This window comes from Pan troglodytes, chromosome 11 (assembly GCF_028858775.2).
Source record: "Pan troglodytes isolate AG18354 chromosome 11, NHGRI_mPanTro3-v2.0_pri, whole genome shotgun sequence".
Lineage (NCBI taxonomy): Eukaryota > Metazoa > Chordata > Mammalia > Primates > Hominidae > Pan > Pan troglodytes.
This window is the reverse complement of record NC_072409.2, coordinates 23,986,547-24,009,716: the sequence shown is the minus strand read 5'-3', so window position 1 is coordinate 24,009,716 and position 23,170 is coordinate 23,986,547. Positions and strand designations below refer to the sequence as shown.

General features: G+C 45.4%; 1 protein-coding gene across 8 annotated transcripts in view; it reads right to left on the bottom strand.

Moving 5' to 3' along the window:
- The window catches only part of WHRN (whirlin), a 105,041-nt gene that overhangs the window by 42,493 nt on the left and 39,378 nt on the right, over nt 1-23,170 (bottom strand). For 5 of the 8 annotated variants that reach the window (XM_063787563.1, XM_016961520.4, XM_016961522.4 and 2 more), the window contains one exon: nt 22,343-22,468. The exons of the other annotated variants lie outside the window; for them this stretch is intronic. In XM_063787563.1, coding sequence (XP_063643633.1) covers nt 22,343-22,468 — 126 coding nt within the window. The remainder of the gene's footprint in view (nt 1-22,342; nt 22,469-23,170) is intronic. 8 annotated transcript variants of the gene reach the window in all.

Here is a 23,170-nt window from a genome sequence, read left to right as displayed (position 1 = left end):
GAAGCATTTGACAAAATGGTGCAAAAACTTTTGCAATTTTACTGCTAGGAATTAACCCCAACCAAATAACCATGGTTATACAGAATTTAAATTTACAAAAAGAATTTGAACCCCCTCCAAAAAGTCTATGAATTAATGTTAGTCAAATACTGCATGGTATATCCATACAGTAATTATTATACTGCCATTAAAAATGATATATAATATTTAATCACATATAATTATTTTTTCCAATTAAACTTAAAAAAAATTACAAAACCAATATAATGACATAGTACAAATAGTCAAACAGTAAAAAGGGGGGTATATACAAACTGTAAAAATCTCCCCTCCGAAACCCCCTTCTCTTAAAAACGCATCTCCATTCCTGAAATCTAAAGCCCCAGGATCAGTTTCTTGGTCATTTTCTCAGGGATTCTCTTCACATATACAAGTATGTACAAATAAATATATTCCTCTTTTTAAAAAAGCAAAAATGGAATTACATAACCATACTCTGTAACTTGCTTTTTTTCACTTAATATTTTGCAAAGGTCTTTCTCACATGAAGGATCTGAATGCTATATATATATAGATATATATGCACACCTCTACTGGCAGGATAAATGCTAAAATGTTATGGAAGGTGGGGGAAAGAAAACAGTCTGATCCCAGTTTTGCTGAAATATTTTATCCACATTATATTCCATGTAGACATAACACACTGAAAGGTTATACAACAAAATTGTGGCACTAGTTTTCCCTAAGTGTAGGGTTTTCTCTGTTTTCTACAGTGAACATACTTTACTTTTGAATTCAGGTTTTCTAATGTTATTATTATTATTATTATTATTATTATTATTATTAGACAGAGTCTCACTCTGTCACCCAGGCTGGAGTGCAGTGGTGTGATCTCGGCTCACTGCAACCTCCACTTCTTGGGTTCAAGCGATTCTTGTGCCTCAGCCTTCCAAGTAGCTGGGATTACAGGCATGCACCACCATGCTCAGCTAATTTTTGTATTTTTAGTAGAGATAGAGTTTCACCATGTTGCCCAGGCTAGTCTCAAACTCTTGACCTCAGGGGATCTGCCCGCCTTGGCCACCCAAAGTTCTGGGATTACAGGCGTAAGCCACCGCACCTGGGCTCTAATGTTATCTTAATATTGCCTATCTAATGTGGTCTTCAACTGTGTTCAAGGGACTGGGAAGAAATATGCCAAACTGTTCATAGGAGTTGCCTCCAAGTGATCAATTCCAGGCAATTTTAATTTCAAGTTCTTTATTCATGTTCTGCACCTCTTCAAATTGTATACAAAGACCAGACTGTCAAGTGTAAAAAGAAAAAATTTCCACAACTAAATGAAAAAATTGTGGGGAGACAAGCCATAGCACAGGCCACCATCATCTCTCCCGCCTTCTCTAACACCTCCCTCTATGTTTGGGGGTCTGGGGTAGAGTGGGTCTAGGCCCTCGGTAGATATGCCGTGCCACGCTGGAGAAGAATCTTCTTTATCTCACCCAGTCTGTTCCATGCCTCTTAGTAATTTGGGATAAATCATTTCTGCCCCACACTGGGCTCTGAAGCCTGCTGGCATAGATAGGCTTGGAGGCGTTTAATCTCCTCTGGAAAGGTCCTCTGAGGTTTCTCTCATTTGTTGCTCCTTTTAAAACCTGATTTCAATTAGAAACAGCTAAATGCCTGACTTCAAGGGAATGGTTAGGTAAATTATAATTTAGCCCCAAGATGGAATATGATTATGCAACTATTACAAGTTGTACCCATAAGTTTTTATTTACATGGGAAAATGCAGATAAGAATGCGAAATGCAAAGCAAGCTATATGATAGAAATCATGTCAAAGAATACAGAGAAGAGAATGACAGAAACTACATCAAGATGCCAACAGATGGAAACAACCCAAACGTCCATCAACTAATGAATGGATAAACAAAATGCGATATCACCATACAACAGAATACTATTGTCATAAGAAGGAATTTCCTGGTAGATGCTACAACATTACGCTAAGTAAAAGAAGGCAGACACAGGGCCGGGCGCGGTGGCTCACGCCTGTAATCCCAGCACTTTGGGAGGCCGAGGCGGGCGGATCACGAGGTCAGGAGATCGAGACCATCCTGGCTAACACGGTGAAACCCCGTCTCTACTAAAAATACAGAAAATTAGCCGGGCGTGGTAGCGGGCGCCTGTAGTCCGAGGCAGGAGAATGGCGTGAACCCGGGAGGCGGAGCTTGCAGTGAGCCGAGATCGCGCCACTGCACTCCAGCCTGGGCGACAGAGCGAGACTCCGTCTCAAAAAAAAAAAAAAAAAAAAAAAAAAGAAGGCAGACACAAAGACCACATATTCTATGATTCATTGATATGAAATGCCCAAAATAGGCATATCTAGAGAGACAGAAAGCAGATTAGTAGCAGTTTTCAGGGAGTGAAGGGAGGGAGGAATGGGGAGTGATGACTTCGTGGGTACAGAGAGTTTTTCAGGGGTGATAAAAATGTTCTGAAATTATATAGCAGTGACAGTTGCACAACCCTGTGAATATCCTAAAAACCACTGATTTGCACACTTTAAAAGGGTGAATTTTATAGCATATGAATTGTATCTCAAAAAACAAATGATGGTAATAAAGGCTGGTTTTAGAAGGTAGGATGTCTGGGTCCTTCTACTTTCTGCATGTGTTTGTGTGTATTATGTATTGAACTTATTACTTTAGTAGCTGGAAAAATAAAACTCAAAACAAACAAAGGGTCTGGCTCAAACCTTTTGAGGTTTTTGGGCCAAAAGCTCTAGTGCAGAGCACCACTCAGTTCCCTGGACATCCCAAACTCTGAAAGCTCTTGCCTCCTTCCATCTGCCTTAACTCATAGCTCCTTGACTTTGGAAGGAATACCCTCACTCACTCCTAGTGCCACGTGCATCCCTAGGTGCGTCTAGCCAGCCAGGAGCTCTTGGAAAAGCTGTTGGAGCATGTCTCCTTCCCTACCCCTTCCCCCTCCCTCCCCAACTCTCCTCTCTGTCAGCCCCTCAGTCCCTCTCAGCCCGCCTGCCCGTCCCTGACCCCCATGCTTCTGTGTCTGTGCTCCTGCCAATTCTTCCTGGAAGAGCTAGCTCTTCCTTCACTTCTCTGCCTGGCATAATCTTCCACATTCAATGCCCCAACCAGACCGCACTCTTCACAAGGGCAAAAATCATGTGTTTTCTGGCTCATGTTTACATGTCAGGCACATAGAGAGGCTCAGCAAGAACCTGCTAACCAAGAGAAGTCCAGCTCAAGATCCACTTCCTCTCTGCAGCCACAACCAGCCCCTCTCACCTGGACTGACTGCTCCCACCTGAGGTCCCAGCACAGGAAGGGCCGTGCAGTGGCCACAGGGACTCGGAAGCAGCCTGCCTGGCTCCACAAGCCCTGGCTGTGTCACCTTGGGTAAATCATTTAACCTCTCTGAGCCTCACATCGGTAAACAAGGGATGAGCACCCTTACCACAGGGTTGCTGTGAGGGTAAAAGGACTGATATATACAAAGTGCCCAGAATACTGCCTGTACATCAGAGATGTTAATTGTTATCCAGTTATCAGGTAGTACTCCTATTAAGAGCATGGTACTTCTTAACAGGTCTGACTTTATTACAGTTTGCCATTTCCTCCTCCCTCTTCCTCACTAGACTGTCAGCAATTTGAAAGCAAGACCCCATGTGTTGTCCATGGATCAACTGTGCTGTGGTTTGAATGTGTGTCCTCCACTAAAACTCATGCGGTATTAAGAGATGGGACCCTTAAAAGGTGATTAGGCCACAAGGACTCCACCTTTCCAACTTTCTGTCTCTCTCTGTCACTCACTCTCTCTCTCATACACTTTCTCTCTCTCTCTTTCTCTCTGTCTCTCTCTCTCCCCCAGCCTTCAGAACTGTGAGCTAATAAATTTATATGCATTTTAAACTGCCCAATCTCAGGCACTCTCTTATAGCTGCTAAAATGACAAAGATGAGTACTATCAGCAAAACCTAGGAGCCTGTGAGAAATGCAAACTCTGAGGCTCCATCCCAAATCTACTGAGGCAGAGTGTACTTTTCCAAAAATGGCCACAGCAATATTTCGAGTTTCATGTGCCCCCCAGGGCCCTGTCACGCCATCATAAAGAGTAGGTCAAATTGTGTTCCCCCAAAAATATGTCCAAGTCCTAGCCCCCAGTACCTGTGAATGTGACCTAATTTGGAAATGGGGTCTTTGCAGGTGTCATTAAGTTAAGGATCTCAAAAAGAGATCATCTTGGATTTAGGGAGGATTCTAAATCCAATGACTTCTGTCCGTATAAGAGAACGGACAGGGAGATTTGAGCCACAGAGAAACATGCAGGGAAGAACACACGCAGACAGGGGCAGAGACTGGAGCGACACTGCCACGAGCCGAAGACCACCAGGAACCAGCAAAAACTGGAAGAGCGGTCGGAGGGATGAGTGTGATCCTGCTGTCACCTTGATTTTGGACTTCTGGCCCCCATAACTGAATACATTTCTGTTGTTTTAAGCCACCCAGTGTGTGGTCATTTGGTATAGCAGCCCTAGGACACTCACATAGAAAGAAGGGCCTAGTCCCCTCTCCCCCTTGAAACTGCCTGGACTTGTGACAGCTTTAAACAAGAAAGCCCAGCTGAGGGATACTCTGTGCCTTCTGAAACTGGGCCATCAAAAGAATACAGCCTCCACTCACCTCTCTCCCAGCACCTATCCCCTGGAAAGCCCCCCTAAGCCACCATTCTTAGAGGCAGCCCAAACTAGCACTGTGGAAAGATGACAGGGAGAGGCCCATGCAGGAAGCACTAGGGCCTCCAGCCCATAGCCAACATCAACTTCCAGGCACAGGAGGAAACAGGCTTCCAGATGATTCCAGCACCCAGATGTTGAGTGTTCCAGCTGCGGCTGCAGACATCATGGAGCAGAGACACGCCACCCCTGCTGTGCCTTGTCACTTCCTCACCCACAGTACCTGGGAGCATAACTTGTGGTTACTGTACATCCCTAAGTCCTGTGGTGGTTATGCGGCCACAAGAACCACATTTGCTGAATCATAACTGGCACTGGAAAAGGTCCCTTGGGAATCTGTGTGCATGGTTAAGTGCCCAAAGCACTGCCCCATATAGTTACCTACCTCTCCCAAAGCCCTTCATGTTTCTATCCCACAGCAGAGGCTGAAGAAATGTTCACTGGTAATCATTTCCCTTATGAAAGAGGGGACCGTGCTGACCTCAGATTCAGTAAACCATATGCACCCACAAGCAGGCATTTAATTTGGCATGACCACATGTAAAGCCAGAAGGGCAACCAATGACATTCCCGGGGCCAGTCAGCTCTTCAAGCCCCTACCCTATTCCAGGACCTTTGTTCAGCCACTTGGGAATGAGATGAGAAGGAAAGCCCACAGCCATCCCCAGCTAGTAGCCTCTCTCTGGTGGACAGAATGGTTCACAGGGACCCTGAGCACACGAACAAATGATCTCACCTTTTCCTGTGGCCAAGCTGCAAGTGAGCTCTGCTCTAATGGGCGTGCCCAGAGAAATTAAGTCTTTTTGGCAGCAGCCTGCCTTGGCGCAATTACCACCCTACCAAGGGCCGCTGTAAAGACCAGGCCAGAGGACTAAGCATCTCGAATTTCTGCAATTGATTAAACACTCATTCAGAGAGGCCATTTCAAAAATCCAACTAAGAGAGTATCATAAGGAAGGACTGAGAAGGTGGCACAGCTGGGGGCGGGTGGGGAGCAGAGGCTACAGCAATCACTCAGCCTGTGGCAGGTTCTTGGGAAATAAATCACCTTCCGGCTCCTTGGGAAAGACGTTCATCATCAATGTCAATTCATCAGCTATCTGAGCATCGCAGATGTAACTGCAGATCAGTCTTGCCACAAGCAAATCGCTTAGACAATTACAGCTACCATTTTTTTTTTGGTTGCTTATCATGTGCCAGGCACTGGGCTAGGGATTTTATATGCATTAGCTCACGTTGTCTTCACAATATAGTACCTAGGATATAGGTGGTACTATTATTATCATTATTATCAAAAACTGGAATCTACAGGAGCTTGGGAAGCACTGCTCCTCTATAGTCTCTATGAAGGAAGCAAGAGCCAACTCTGAGGCTTAGGACTTGTGGACCCGCCCAGGAGTGAGAGGTGGCTACTGCACCTCAGGGATAGGCAGTCCCAAGGGCATGGCTCATTAGAAAAAACCCACTCCAGCAAAAGGTGCTGGTGGGGAGGCAAAGCCCAGATATCTGAGCTGAATCTCAGCAAGGACAAGGAAATTGTCATCCTACCTTCTGCTGAAAAAGCCTGGGGATTTTTGAAGCCCCAAAGCAACCAGGTGCTGGAGAGGTTGCTGCTCTGCCACAAGTCCTCGAAAGCAGGGGCTGTGTGGGGCCAGGGCTGGAGTGCCAAAGAGGGACAGGCAGGATTAGCCTCGAGTTTATTCCATCCCAGAGGGACAATACAAGACTGTCCCCTAGCCTGGGAGGAAGGCCCCACTGTGAAACTGCCCTGACCTGGTGTTAGAGGACAGAGCCAAGCCTGCAACCTTGGCCAGCCCCTTCCTGGCAAGTGGCCATGGGCAAATCACTTCCACCTTCTGAGCCTCAAGCAAGACTCATGCGGTTACCTTACAAGGTTATACTGAAAATCAGGAATAATTTTTAAAGCTAATTAAAAAAATACTTTTATCTGCATCAAGTGCTTGCTAGAGATTCTCTGGCTACATCTTCACCATGTCCCAAGAGGTATTATTACCCCAGCTTTACAAATGAGGAAACCGAGTCTCAGGGTGATAAAGTGACAAGACAGGTTTTACACACCATGCAACACCACCAGGGAACGTCATCACCGCCCCGGCACACAGTAGGTGTCAGAAGTAGCTGCTATTGTTATTATTATTAGTTTCCCCCCCCCCCAAAAAAAATACTTTCTGCTGAGATACAGCTTTAGTCATACATTTTCAATTAAATAATTTTAAAAATTGAGCTAGGCCCATGCTCTCATGTGGGAATGACAGACATTGAATCATCTGGGCCACGGGTCCCCCTTTTCTGCCCCATGGCAGACACAGCGCTAAGTGACTCTTAGCATTAGCTAACTATCCCTTCTTGCAGAGCCCGGCTGCAACCACACAGGTACAAACATGTGTACAGGCGCACTAATGAAATGGCATTGGCATGCAAGAGATCGATGACTTGCTGCCCTTGGGAATGGAAAAAGCACTGGATTTGGGGTCAGAAAAACGTGGGCAAAGCCCATCCAAGGTAAAATAGAAAGTCCTTTGCCAGTCCGAGGCACTATGACTTTGTGCTCAGCTGTCCCTGTTGGCATCAGCACAGAGGTAAGGCACGTGGCCTTGGGGAGCCCTGCCTTTGAATCACAGCTTCTCTGCCAACTAAAAATATGTTTTAGGGCAAGCTGCTTAATCTCATTGAGTCTCGGGTTCTTTATCAGTGAAATAGGCATGATGAAACTCAGGAGATCCTCCTGGGGCTGCCAAGAGGACGGAGCAAGATGATTCCAAGGAATCACCTGGACAGGGCTGGGCCTGCAGCAAATTGTCAATAAATAGTTGCTTTTGTGGCACTGTTATTATGGAGACATCAGAAATATCACTGTGGGGGTGTGTGCGCATGAACACCCACACCACACACACAGGAAAACCCCAAGTGAAGACCATTCGCTCCTCCCTAATTTTCACAAAGCAGTAAATTCAAGCTGCCTACAGGGGAAGGCCCTGCCCTGTGTCCCTCCCCCAGTCTGCCTGAGAACCACTTCACAAAGAGAGGACCCATCTAAGTTCTGTAAGAACCTCTGGGGTTCACCAGAGAAGGTATGAGGAGAGGGAAGAGATGAGAATGGGACTTCTGTGACTAAGTGCTAGACCCACCTGGGTTTGAATCCCAGCTCTTCTTCCTATTAACTGTGTGACCTTGGGCAAGTTACTTAACCTCTCTGGGCTTCAGCTGCCCACCTGTAAAATAGGGATAATACCAGAGCCTCCTTGCAGGGATGCTGGCAGCATTAAATGATTCACTGTAGGCACAGTACTCACTAAGCACCATGGTGGGACAGAGGGCGGACTCCCAAAATGCTGGCAATTGCTGTTGTTATTCCTGCACGTTAGAAATAACTAGAAGACTGCTCGCCCTAATGACTTATTTCTGTTATTACTATTTCCTCAGCAACATAGGAAAGGTAAAGAATAAAAATTAAAATAAAAAAATGTATCATTACTGTTTCCTGTTATCACCACTACCCTCATGCTGCTGTATCTTCTGCCATTTTCACCATGCTTTTACTTAAACACATCCTGAATGGCCAGAAGAATCCTCCGGGTTCCAAATCTAAAAAGCAGAGTGTGCAGAAACATCGGGCAGGTGTCACCAACATGCTGACGGCAGAGAACCAGGCAGAAGTGGGGAGAGCTGGCTGCCCGGCTGCCAAGGGGCGTCAGCCTGAGTTTCCATCACGCAAATTCAGGGTTATAGGGCTAACAAGGGAGGTTCTGGAGCCAGATCCCCATCCCAGCTCCACCACCTCCTTGTTGTGTGACCTTGGGCAAGTGATGCCCTCTCTGAGCTTCAGTTTACTCATCTTTCAGTGAAGGATGGTATGGCACCTACCACGGAGACTGTTCAGGGATTTGTTATGGTGGAACATAAAAAGTGCTTAGCAGGGTGCCCAGCCTAGAATAATCACTCAGTGGATATTGGCTGCCACCATTTCTCTTACCAGCACAACACCTGGGGCACCAGGATTCTTTGCTGCCTTCTGTCTCCCACTCCCACCCTCCCCATTCAACGTAATTTCCATGCAGAGCATGATGCAGACACAAATCTAGGTGCTGGTGCTCGCTCTGTCCATGGGTTGCCAGCACCTGGTGCCCACCAAAGTGCCTGCAGTGCTCCAAAAACGGGAAAGACTCACTGGGCCCTGGGGCACCCAGGGAGGGACAGGGCCACCCCCTCTGCCGCCATCAAACAGCTCTCTCCAAGCCCCGCTGCTCAAGGAAAATGAAAACACAAGCATGCTCAGGAGACATTTTGTAGTTTCTCCTTCCCGCATTTTTTTCTCTGACAGCAGAAGGGACAACATTATAGATTTTGAATCACAATAGGAAAAAATGATAATACGAAGCCCGCAAAAATACACATTTGCTACATTTTTGTGCTTCTACTTTTGAGAAGGCCCATCTCAATACTCTAAAATGGCAACAACTTAGTCAAAATCTTATAAATTAGAGATGTCAGGTTTTGAAGAAGGGAAGCAACTATCTAAGAACTCGATGGTTGAATCATAAAAGGAACAGAATAAACAAGAAGGATCCCAAGCCACTGTGTACAGTAGGTCAGACCAAAAGAGATCTGGAAGGACATGACACCTGCTGACAGCTGTCACATCCCGGTAAATTATTTCTCTTTTCTACAGCTAGCAAGTATGATTTTTGCAATTGGAAAACACAGTAAAGATTTTAAAAAATATGTATTACGCTCTGCTAAGGGTGACGGCCAGAATCCGCCACTGTAAACTTACTATTTTCCCTTTATAATTATGAAGTACACTGATAGAGATATTTTGAAACCACACACAGAAAATCCTTTTTCTGCTTAAACTCATGCCCACATTTTTTTTTTTTTTTTTTTTTTTTTGGACAGAGTCTGGCTCTGTTGCCCAGGCTGGAGTGCAGAGGCACCATCTCGGCTCACTGCAACCTCTGCCTCCTGGGTTCAATTGATCCTCCTGCCTCAGCCTCCCGAGTAGCTGGGATTACTGGTGCCTGCCACCATGCCTCCATGCCTGGCTAATTTCTGTATTTTTAGTAGAGACGGGGTTTCACCATGTTGGCCAGGCTGGTTTCAAACTCCTAACCTCAAGTGATCCACCCGCCTTGGCCTCCCAAACTGTTGGGATTACAGGCGTGAGCCCCCGCGCCTGGCCAACTGATGCCTACTTTTTAGCATCTACTTATGATTCTTGCCCACAGAAATGATTACCAAAATGTAATGTTCTAAGAAGGGTGATTTTCTATTCCCATGTTCCTTCTATGTTTATTAATGGGAAAGGGAAATTCCCATTCTTCCTTAAGGAAGAATTGTCCCTTCTCCCTCATTTATCTATTTATTCAGTTAATTATGTTATGACACTATTATGGCCTCATGGATGCTTATTTTATTCTCCTTTGCCTATAGGAAGTGCTTTTAGGTTGGCTTCTGTGCACATTTGATATGCTTATTTATTTGTTTGTTTACTTTACAGCATGTCTTTACTTTCTGGCACAAGAAATCCCAGGTTCACCTTGTTTGTTTTCCCTGCCCTAGACCTGGAATCCACCACCCCTACAAAGAGCACTGGTTCCTTTTATTTGAAGAACAGTATTTAGAAACCAAGATCCCGGTGCTAGGTGTACCCATTTTTATTGGGGTGTCCCAGCCTACAGTTCCTTCTCAATGGATAGAGGAACAGTAAATATGTATAATGACTCATGCATGCACACATACCCGTATCTGTATGTATTCATCTCTGTGTATATACATACACAGTATTTTTTTCTTTTGGTAAATGAGTCCACACTGATAAGGCTGATTCTAATCCCAGAATCAAAGGGTTTATTCTATCTTTCCCCTTTCCTTACTTATAGCTTTTTCCCAGAGTAAGAATCACCTAAAACATAGTTACATACTTTCTCCACCCTAAGTCATTTCAGAATTCCTAATCCATATACTTTTTTTTTTTTTTTTTTTTTTGAGATAGTCTTGCTCTGTCACCCAGGCTGGAGTGCAGTGACGCGATCTCGGCTCACTGCAACCTCCACCTCCCGGGTTCAAGCGATTCTCCTGCCTCAGCCTCCAAGGAGCTGACACTACAGACATGCATCACCACACCTAGCTAATTTTTTTTCTATTTTTAGTAAAGACTGGGTCTCCTCATGTGGACCAGGCTGGTCTTAAACTCCCCACCTCAAGTGATTCGCCCACCTCAGCCTCCCAAAGTGCTGGGATTACAGACGTGAGCCACCACACCTGGCCCCTAACCCATATACTTTTGAGGAGGGAGAAAAATTCCCAACTGAAGTACAGTGTTTATATACGACTCTTCTTGGTTTCTGTCTTATAAGATCGGTTGAACCAATGTTTCCCAGCTACTTAAGTCGGTTCCTTTCTTCTCTATCCCCTTGCAGTGTGGTTATGGAAATCACTTGTAAGAGTTCTGCTGTCTTCATTCATCTCAGTCTGCATTCTATCTTCCTCCCCGTGCCCGACACGTGCCCCCTCCCATACACATCCTGGTTGAGTTTTACAAATTTATATAAACTCACTCTGTGATGTACAGTTCTACGAATTTGACAAATGCAGAGTTATGCGTCCACCACTGCAATTCCAACACAAAAGTTTCCTGGATCTTTTGCCCATTTGGAGATGGTTTTTTTTTTAGAGTTTTTTTTTTACACATTCTCAATACAGACAGTCTCTGACTTATGATGGGTCAACTTACGATTTTTCAACTTCATGCATTCAATAAAAACCATACTTCAAGTACCCATACAACCATTCTTTCACTTTTAATATAGTATTAAATAAATTATATGAGATATTCAATACTTCACTATGAAACAGGCTTTGTGTTAGATGATTTTGCCCAACTGTAGACTAATGTAAGTGTTCTGATTTAAGGCAGGCTAGGCTCAGCTGTGATGTCTGGTAGATTAGGTGTATTAAATGCATTTTTGATTTACAATATTTTCAACTTACTATAGGTTTATTGAGATATAACACCATCATAAGTTGAGGAGCAACTTTTCAAGTTCTCTGTTAGAAATGTGATTGGAAAACATTTTCCTTTTTTTTTTTTTTTTTTTTGAGACAGGGTCTTGCTCTGTTGCCCCAGCTGGAATGCAGTGGCATGATCATAGCTCACTGGAGCCTTGACCTCCTGAGCTCAAGTGATCCTCTCACCTCCGCCTTCCTAGTAGCCAGGACTACAGGCATGCACCACCATATGTGGCTAATTTTTTTTGTATTTTTTGTACAGAAAGAGTTCTGTCATGTTGCCCAGGCTGGTCTTGAACTCCTGGGCTCAAGCAATCTGCCTCCCAAAGTGCTGGGATTACAGGCATGAGCCACTATGCCTGGCTGGAAAATATCTTCATTCTGTGGCTTGTCTTTGTATTCTCTTAAAAGTATCTTTTCATCTTTTCAGGCATGGTGGTGCATGCCTATAGTCCCGGCTACTTGGGAGGCTGAAGTGGATCACCTGAGCTTTGGAAGTAGAGGCTGCTGTGAGCCGAGATCTAGCTGCTGCACTCCAGCCTGGGCAACGGGAGTGAGACCCTGTCTCAAAACAAACAAACAAACAAACAAAAGTATCTTTTGCAGAGCAAGAATTTTTCATTTTAATAAAGTCTATTTTGTCAATCTTTTATTAGCCATGTTTTGTCTAACCCAAGGTCACATAGATTTTGTATTATATATTCCTCTAACAGTATTATAGTTTTGCATTTTACATTTTAGTCTATGATTTATTTTGAGTTTTCATATAAAGTGTGAGATTGAGGTTCATTTGTTTGCATATAGACAGCCAATTGTTCTAGCACCATCTGCTGAAAGGACTACCCTTTCTCCAGTGAATTGCCTTTGCTCTTTTGCCAAAAATCACTTGGGTATATTTGTGTGGGTTTATTTCTGGACTCTATTCTGTTCCACTGATCTACGCACCCAGCCTTTCATTAACACTGCCCTATCTTGTTTACTGTGGCTTTACAGTAAGTCTGGGAGTCAGGTACAGAGTCCTCCAATTTGTTCTTATTTCAGAATTGTTTTGGCTCCTCTGGTTTCTCTGTATTTCCATAAAAAAAATTAGAATCAGCTTGTAAATACCTAAAAAAAAAAATATAGCTTCCTGGGATTGGAATTGGAATTGTGTTGAATCTAGATCAAATTAGAAGATTTAACATCTTCATACTATTCAGTCTTGCAATCAATGAACACAGATCTCTCCATTTATTTAGGTTTTTTTTTTGTTCTGTAATTGTCAGCCTGCAGAAACTACACATATTTTGTTAGCTATGTATACCTAAGTATTTTCAGCACTATTATAAATGGTACTGTTTTTATTAACTTTGGATTCCAGTTGTTCATTGCTAGAATTGATTTTTATATGTTGGCTTTTGTATCTTTTGACTTTGCTAAACTCATTTATTAGTTCTGGGAGGTTTATTGCAGAGTCTTTGAAATTTTCTAGGCAGATGGTCAGAGTTTTATTTTTTCTTTTTGGATCTGTATGCCTTTTATTTCTTTTTCTTAACTTATTGCACTGACTACAATGTCTAGTATGATACTGAGTAGAACAGTTGAGAGAAAAATTTTGCCTTATTTCTATCTTAAAGGAAAGCGTTAATTTTTCACCATGAAGTATGTTAGCTGTGGGATTTTCTGTGGATACTCTTCATCAGATTTGATTCCTAGTTTGTTTAGAGAGTATCATGAATGTATGATGAATTTTTAAAGTATTTTTCTGATCATATGGCTTTTCTCTTTTAATCTGTTAATTACATTGATTTTCAAATGTTGAAACAGCCTTGCATTCCTTGTATAAACACTCTTGGTTGTGATAAATTATCCCTTATAGAGATTGCTGGATTTGATTTGCCAATGTTTAGTGGAGGATATTTCCATTTGTGTTCATGAAGGATAGTGGTCTGGGTTTTCTTTTCTTATAATGTATCTAGTCTTAGTATTATATAATGCTGGCTTCATAAAATGAGTTGGGAAGTCATTCATGAAAGTGTCTGGGCTTGAGTTTTTTTGGGGGAGATGATTTAACCATAAACTCCATTTTTTGGACATGTAGTATATAGGATATCTATAGGTTATCTATTTTTCTTTCTTGAGTGTTAGTAGTTTGCGTCTCTCAAGAAATTGGTCCATTCATCCAAGTTGTGGAATTTAAAGGCAGAGAGTTGCTTGTAAGGTGCCCTTATTATGTGAGTTTTTTTTAACTGTCAGGAATTATATAAATGTTAAGACATTATTTTTGTCACCTTCGTTAGGACTACCATAAAATCAGCCATAATCACAGAATGAAATACACTTAAAGGATCCTTATTAAACAAATATTATATAGTAACTGATGTAGTTTGGATGTTTGTCCTCTCCGAATCTCATGTTGAAATGTGATCCCCAGTGTTGGAGGGGGCCTACTGGGAGGTGTTTGGGTCACGGGGGTGGACCCTTCATGAAGGGCTTGGTGCCCTCCCAGAGGTAATGAGTGAGTTCTTGCTCTGTTAGTTCATGTGAGAGCTGGTTGTTTAAAAGAGCCTGGGACCTCTCTTACTCCTTCTCTCACCTTGTGACACACCTGCTCCCTTTTCACCACCTGCCATGAGTAAAAGCTTCCTGAGGCCTCACCAGAAGCAGATGCCAGCACCATGCTCTTTGTACAGCCTGCAGAACCATGAGCCAAGATAAACCTCTTTTCTTTATAAATTACCCAGCCTCAGGTATTCCTTTATAGCAATGCAAAACAAACACAGTAACCACACCCCTTCCTCCATGAAGAAACAGGAAGCAGGTGTGGAGAGTCTGTCAGGCTTGCTCTCGCCTCCCAGCAGAAGCATCAGGATGGAATCAGCAGACAAAGCCAAACTGCCTGATGGCAACGGGGCTCTATGCTGGGGGCCCAGAGCTCTGGGCCCTTCTCTCAGCCAGTCCTTTCCTTCCTTCTGGCCCTCAGCATCCCCATGTGTGAAATGGAGGGTTGGCAGCTGAGATCTGTGAGTGTAGACTGATTCCGGCCATCTGCCCTCCATCAGGGAGGAGCTGAAGATGGCACCTAATGTCCAGAGAGCATGTGTGATGAGCAAACCTCACTGTGGGCCAGGCTGCTACCCAGCCTTCTTTAGCCCAAAGGCAAGCATCTCTGAGAGACAGGGTCTGATTGCTCAATTCACAACCTAGGTGAGTGGGAAAACCACTCACACTTCTCAAACAAAAATGCCTGCTCTGTGCTGTGTTCAGGCCAGGATGCAAAGGAGACAGTGCTCAAGATAGGAGCTTTGGAGTCAAAGACACCTGGCTCAGGGCCTGCCTTCTCCACAGTCACTTCTTCAAGACAAGAACAATTTCCCGGATACTTACTATGTGCCAGGTGCTGTCTTGGGCAGGGAATATGATGTGTAAAGAACATTCATTCTTTACCTCATGTAGCCATGATCTGGGAGAAGAGACATTCATTAAACAAGTGCTCCCAATTTATAGATGGGTTAAGAGTTTCAGCCAGGCATGGTGGCTCACATCCGTAATCCCAGCACTTTGGGAGGCCAAGGCGGGCGGATCACTTGAGGTCAGGAGTTTGAGACCAGCCTGGCCAACATGGTTAAATCCTGTTTCTACTAAAAATACAAAAAAAAATTAGCCAGGTGTGGTAGCAGGCACCTGTAATCCCAGCTACTCAGGAGGCTGAGGCAGGAGAATTGCTTGAACCTGGGGGTGGAGATTGCAGTGAGCTGAGATCACGCCACTACACTCCAGCCTGCGCAATAGAGCGAGAGTTCATCTAAAAAAAACAGAGTTCCTACCTCCTAGAGCTGGGTAGAGAGAGATGGCACATATAGATCACCTGCTGCTTGGTGCATACTTAGCACAGGGGTGCTGTCCAGAGACTCAGTCCAGAGAAGGCAGGTGGGGAGAACAGACCCTGGCAGAAGCCAGTACGTGGAGGGGGCAGCCCCAGCTTGGCTGGCTTCACCAATGAAGTCGATATGGTCAGGCTCCTGGCAAAGCCCAGCACCCGTGACAGACCTGTAGAGCAGCAGGTCATCCACACAGTCACTGAAACATTGTTTCTGCACCAGACACTGGATGGGCCTTCATTAGGACTGCCATAAAATCAGCCATAATCACAAAACGAAATACATTTAAAGGATCCTTATTAAACAAATATTATATAGTAACTGATGTAGTTTGGATGTTTGTCCCCTCCGAATCTCATGTTGAAATGTGATCCCCAGTGTTGGAGGTGGTGCTGGGAGGCTACCGTAGCCACAAGCATAGCAGTGACCCCAAGATTGGGACATTCATGAGAACAGAGATCCTGTTTCAAGGAGCCTCAGCCAGGATGGCAGTTGGCCCCCAGGAGCAGAAATGAAATGTGCTCCCACCCCTGGGGAAACTCAGGTGTGGAGGCCGTGGGCCAGGCAAGATCCAGGAACCACACTGGGCTTGGGAAGCTTGGTGATTTCTAAGAAGACTCAATGTCCTTTATTTCCTCTCTCTGCAGCCTTTTGATATTTAATCAAGTTAGGGGTGCTAGGAAGGTGGCAGAGCAAAGCGTATGACCTTTGGAGGGCCTTAAAAGGCCAGGTACTAGATCCCTGTGTAATCCCCGGGAAGCTACTGCACCTCTCTGAGCCTCAGTTGTTCATGTATTAAATGATGTTATTAATGTCCGCCAAAGGGCTACCGGTAGGATGAAATAAAAGTGTACCTAACATGTTGAGTACAGTGCCTGATTCATAATAACTGGTTAATAAATGGCAACTGCTATCATTATGATTAATTTCAAATGCTAGTCTATCTCCGCTGTCCTTAAAGGAACAAAGGAGGTTTTGTGGTCCATTCTTTGGTGGGGTTTGAAGCTGGGGGGCAGGTGCAAAGAAATAAGAGAGATCCGAAGATAAACTCTCAAAGGGCTGTTAGCCCCCACTGGGGGAGTGGGAAGGTGCCAGGTTCCACGGGGCCTTCCCAGGGCAAATGCTGAGAACCTGCCTGACCCCCCAAGTGCTTCTCCACTTAGGGCAGTGCCGTCCTGACATCCCCCGCCCCAGACTCAAACCAGGCCCTTCAGGAGCTAAGTGGGCTGAGCAGCTGGAAGCAAAGCAAAAGGCACATTTTCTCTCCAGGGAAGCTCTGCACAGCAGCAAGGAGCCCTATTTACAAATAAAACCTTTTCTTGGCTCCACTGCCCACATAGCCAAGCCCCTTTATTCCATTTCAATATGCCTAATTCCACTGAAAGTGCATTGGCAATAAACAGAATTAATCAGTCCTGGATGCCCAAGTGAGTGTAGGCAGGTGTTAGCATATCCAAGGGGCCTTGGAGGGGAAAGTACAATAAACGGCAGGAATATAAAATGCTTTACTGCGGAGGGGATTGAAGATAGAAAGGACTTTACTGAAGGCGGGCATTTTATGAGCAAATAAAGCCTTTGATTGCCTGCAACTGAGAGGCAAACTAAAGTGAGTGGAAACTTCTACGGAATATTTTTTCTCTGCCTTGTTTCCGAATGGAAATTGCTTTATTGTTGCTGTTTTTAAGATTATAAAAGGAATATTTACTCCATTCAGACGCCGCCTAAGGACATAAATAAAGTGAAAATCATCCCTCATCTTACCACCTGAGATAACCAGTGTTGACACTGTGGTGTGGGTCTGGCATAGATGTTTCTCTATGCATATTTTTGCATTCATATAGAATACAGATGAAATCCTGTTAGCTATGTGGTTTTGCAGCCCGCGTTTCCCACTTAATAACAGCCCACGGACATCCTTCCACATTAATAACTGCAGATCTTGATCATCGTCTTTTCACAGCTGCACAGTCTTGGGTGAATTACATCTCCTGTGCGATCAGGCTGTTTCCTCAGCAGCATTGCCCAGGCATCTTCTCCCCACCTGGCTTTCCACGTTCAGCCACATGGGCCTTCCTCTGCACACTGGAACACTTCTTTCCACTTCAGGGACTTGGCATTTGCTGTTCTTTCTGCTTGGAATTCTCACTTCCTCTTTCACATAATTAGTTTTGTTCTCTTTTAAATTTCAACCGAAATGCTTCCTCCTCCAGGAAGTCTTCCCAGATATCCAAGACCAGGGTTGGTCTCCCCTGGCGTACACTCAATTGGTTCCATGTGCTTTGCCATCTTGGTATTATTACAATTGTAACTAAATACACAGTTGTGTAATTTGTTTTTGTTTTTCTTACTAGAATATAAGCTGAGGAGGTCAGAGACTGTGTCTGTCTTGCTCAGAAGCTGCAAAGTACAGTGTTAGCTTAAAAGAGTCATGAGTATATATACTCACAGACTAAATGGAAAGAGGAAAAGCAAGGGAGAGCCACAAACACATGCTTACATGGAATGTCCACATCCTTCCACGCAAAAGAGGGATCTATCAGCTGGTTACTGGTTTTGGCATCTCTTTGTAAATATGAAAACTATAGGTGAAACAGAGTGAAGAACATTCCTGGTGTCTGGGCACCCTCTTTGTGCTGGCTGCCAGGAAGCTCAGAGCCAAGTCTGTGTCCCGCCTGTAGCTGGGTCTGTCCCACAGAGCAGGGTGTTCTGGAATATCACTCATCCAGGCTTCATCTCTTTTCCTGTCCCCCATTTTCCTTCGCCCCAATTTCCTCCACTCATTCAAAATTTTTGCTCTACGTAAAGAGAACTCTCTGCAACTTTTCAGGCCAGGAAACTGTACAGATCTAGGAGAAGTTCTCGGAGATCATCTAGCCCAAGTGTCCAAGCAGGGAGACTGAGGCCCAGGGAGAGGAAGGACATGCCCACCTTCACACAGCCGGTCAGTGGAGGCCCCAGGGCTCCTGTCCTTCCCTGCTCAAGGCAACCCCAGGCTCTGTCAGGCCTCGGTTTAAATAACAGCTCTGATAACAGAAAGAATTTGATCTTGGGCAACTCAGTTTAAATCTATAAGTCTTGGTTTCTTCAGCTGTAAACCGAGGACTGACAGGCACTATACCATAGTAGTTAAGAACGTGGACTCGGAGTTTGCTGGAGTGAGTTAAAATCTCAGCTCTAGCACTTAGCTGGGTGGCCTTGGACAAGTTGCTTAACATTGCTCCTAAATCTATCATCTATAAACTGGCGAGAAGAACATTCTTTTTAAAAATATATCATTGCAAAAATTGTGTAATAATGAATAAGAAGTATTTAGCTCAGTATGTGACATAGTAACTGCTCAATAAAAGGGTAAGAGGATAATAAAAGACACCACTCATCAGTAATCAGAGAGAGAGGGCGAGATGCTCAGTGCTCTCAGGCCAAGACCTAATGTGTTGTCTCTCTGGAATGCTCCCTCTCTCCCTTTCTCTTAATGTGGATTTAATCAGAGGGTACTCACCACCAACAACGTTACGTAAGCTGGTCATGCATTTATGTCACCAAGGACACTATGGCACCACACAACACCTCTCAAGGAGGGACCAGAGGAAAACTGTTCTGAGGCCTCAGAAGGAGGAATAACTAGGCTTTTCAAACACAGCTGGTCTGTTTTCCTCTTACAGACATCACTGACTTGCTTCACTCTCTGTGTTGGCTGCCAGGAAGCTCAGAGCCAAGTCTGTGTCCTGCCTGTAGCTGGGTCTGAACCCCCATGCAGCAGGTGTTCTGGGAAATCACTCATCCTGCTTCATCTCTTTTCCTCTGCCCCCATTTTCCTTCTCCCCAGTCTCCTCCACCTATTCAAAATCTTTACTCTGTGTTTAGAAACTGTCTCTAATCTTTACGTTTTTGGGGAAAATAAATGGCATTTAAACTTCATACAGACTAAATGCAATGTGGTATGCTGGATTCACTGGATCCTGGAACAGAAAAAAGACATGAGTGGAGAAACTGTGAATAAGGCCTGTAGTTTGTTTAACAATATTGTACTGATGTTAGTTTCTCGGTCTTGACAAATATACCACGGTTATACATGATGTCAACATTAGAGGAAGCTGGGTGAAGGATAAACAGGAACTCTCGGCAACTTTTCACTAAGTCTAAAATTATTCCAACATAAATTTATTAAATAAAAATTCCATACAGAATATTGTCAGATTATTTCCCCCTGGAGTCCCAACAAAGCGTCACTCCTACCTGCTAAAAGCAAAGCAAGCACCTAGATTCAACACGTTTCAGAATCAACTAGACCTGGCCGACACCGTGGAACATCTCCTACCCATCTGGCTGGCCTGGATATGTGCACAGTTCTAGAACCAGACTCCTCATTCCTGGATGGGAATCCTGACTTTCCCTCTCATTGGCTGTGCAACTCTCCGAGCCTCACCTACTGAGCCTGTAAAATGGTGCTCACCAAAGGGTAAATGCTTGAGGGGATGGATACCCCATTCTCCACAATGTGATTATTACACACTGCATGCCTGTATCTAAACATCTCATGTATCCCACAAATGTACACACCTACTATGCACCCCCAAAAATTAAAAATAAAGACATAAAATGGTGCTCACAACAGAACCTACTTTCACGGGAGTATCATGAGGTCAAACAAGTTAATGACAAAGCACTTGGAAGAGCATCTGGGAAAGAAGACACACGATCCATGTAAATTACCATGTCTATAACAATGATGATAATGATGTTTGTCTGAGTCAATCTGGGCTGCTATAACAAAGTACCATAGACTGGGTGGCTTATAAGCAACAGAAATTTACGTCTCACAGTTTTGGAGGTTGGAAGTCCAAGATCAAGACGCCAGCAGGTTCAGTGTCTGGTGAGGGCCCACTTCCTGGTTCATAGACTGTGCCTTCTTACTGTGTCCTCATGTGGTGGAAGGGGCGAGGCAGTTCTTGGAGCCTCTTTTATAAGGGCACTAATCCCATTCGTGGGGCTCCACCCTCATGACCTAATCATCTCCCAAAGGCCCCACCTCCTAATACTATCAGCTTGTGGGTAAGGATTTCAATGCATGAATTTTGGAGGAACACAATCTGTGGCAATGTTTACTATAATAATAAGAATTCCCCATTTGATCTTTGCAATAACCCTGAGAAAGGAATGTTACCTATTATTATTATATAGTAAAGGGAAGCAAGGTTAAACAAGTTAATGATGTAAAACACTTGGAAGAGTAACTGGGAAAGGGGAGACATGGTAGATGTTATGTCCATAATGATGATGATGATGATGATGTCTGTCTGTCCCTTTGGGCTGCTATAACAAAGTACCATAGACTAGGTAGCTTATAAACAACAGAAATTTATGTCTCACAGTTTTAGAGGCTGGGAAATCAAAGATCAAGATGCCAGCAGGTTCAGTGTTTGGTGAGGGCTTACGTAGTGTTATTATACAGGAAAGGGAAGCCCAGACAGGTGGAGGGACTCTCCAAGATCACACAGCTATGAAAGCAAAAGCAGCAAAACTGGGACTTGAACCTAGTCTTCCCTACTGCAAACCCGGAGCTCTTCCCACAATGCCTGTTTCCTAAGAGAACCTGACAGACGTATCGTCTCTGTACTCCAGCCTGTCTGCCATGACGTGGCTTGGTAGCCACATGTGACCTTTTCTTCTTGTCTGCATGGAAAATGAAATGTCCCGATATTAGGGCATGCAAGGAAGGCCCTTTGTTACAAAGATACAACCTCATCATGTGCTTCATTCCCCTGGCTTTGCACACAGACTAGGCATCCATCTAGTCAGTCACCAACAGTCAGACACGCATGGTCCTTTGGCCAGCCACTCCCATCCTTCCCCTTTACCCATCCCTCTCTCTCACACTCCCCATGGCCTGGCTCAAAGGCCACCTGTGCCATGGTCACCACTCCACATCACTGCTGCTGTGGCATCCCTGGCATCAGGATTTAGCCCAAACACATGGTGCTCTTTAATTTGGTGATTGGTGTCCTGGGTCCAGCGTCCCCGTGAGCAGTCTTGTCTCTCTGAGCAAGTTCCCGGGCTACCCTGCAGCGTGCTAAGTGAGGGCTTTGAAATTCAGACTGCTTAAGTTCAAAGTCTGCTCCGCAACCCACCAGTTGTGTGGCCTGGGACAAGTCAGTTTAACCTCTCTATGTCTCAGTTTCCCCAACTGGAAAATGTGGGTAGTAATACCCTACCCCTCAGGGTCACGTGAGGAGTCAACTAGATGACATGTGAAAAGTGGACCACAGACGCTGGGCACACAGTTAGCCCTCTTTAAAATGGGAGCCAGTAATACCATTTCGATAACTGCTGGTTGTCTGGATTGAATGCCAGGCCTGAAGCTGCCCAGGGCACCCCCAACCCAGCTTATCACTTTCTCTCCTCTTCCCTCTCCACGCATCGTAACAAACCCTGAGGTCAGGGCCACCACAGGCCATCAGCAGTGTTTGCAAAACAGCAGCACGACAAGTTCGCGCTGGCCTGCTGCCCACACTGCGTAGGCGGCCACCCCACTGCTGCTGTGAGCTGTGAATTTAGAGGTACAGCAGCCAGGGAGGGCTCCCCAGCTGGGACCAGTCCTCAAGGTGGGGTGCTGATTGCTCTGCTGGAGGTCTATTTAAAATCAGCAGCAAAGAGCTCCATGCACAGAGTTTTCCCTCCCTCAGGCCCTCCCTCACCTTGAGCCCGCTGCCTTCTGCTTCAGAGCCTGGGTCCACGCCAGTGATGTAAATGCCAAGGCCGTACTCAGCTCCCCCACGGATCGTGAGGCCCAGGGACCGGCCGTCCCCCAGCACCAGGTTCACCTGTCAGAGGGAGAGGATAACATTAGAGGGACTGGAGGAGCCATCCCTTCCGGGGACAGCAGGCTGCAGAGCCCCCTCTCGTACTTTGAAGAGCGCATCTTATCCGGCTGGCAAGGAGGCCCAGGCCAAGGCTTGGAAGATACCCTAGAACATTCCAGTTCCTGCCCCAGCTCTGCCTCTGACTTGATGGGTGACCTTGAGGAAGCCCCTCACCCCCTCTTGGTCACAGTTGCAAGTGTAGTGGGGGGAAGGTGCTGAGGGAGATGGCCTCCGGGATCCCCTCAGGGCCAACACCCGGGACTACTCAGACACTTCGCTCATGTTCTTCACGCCACAGTGGCCACGTTCACCTGAGGCTTCAGTCAGGGGGTGACTGTTCGCGCCCCGGGGTCTCAATTAGGCTCCATCTGCCCTCCTTAGGATCAAGGCTCAGGCCAGGTCAGGGAAGCCACCACCCTGCTTCCCCAGGGGTCTCCTGTCACCTCAGGGGTCTCCCGTCACCTCAGGGGTCTGCGTCCCCAGGGGTCTCCTATCATCTCAGGGGTCTCCTGTCACCCCAGGGGTCTCCTGTCACCTCAGGGGTCTCCTGCCTCCCCAGGGGTCTCCTGCCTCCCCAGGGCTCTCCTGTCACCTCAGGGGTCTCCTGTCACCCCAGGGGTCTCCTGCCTCCCCAGGGGTCTCCTGTCACCCCAGGGATCTCTT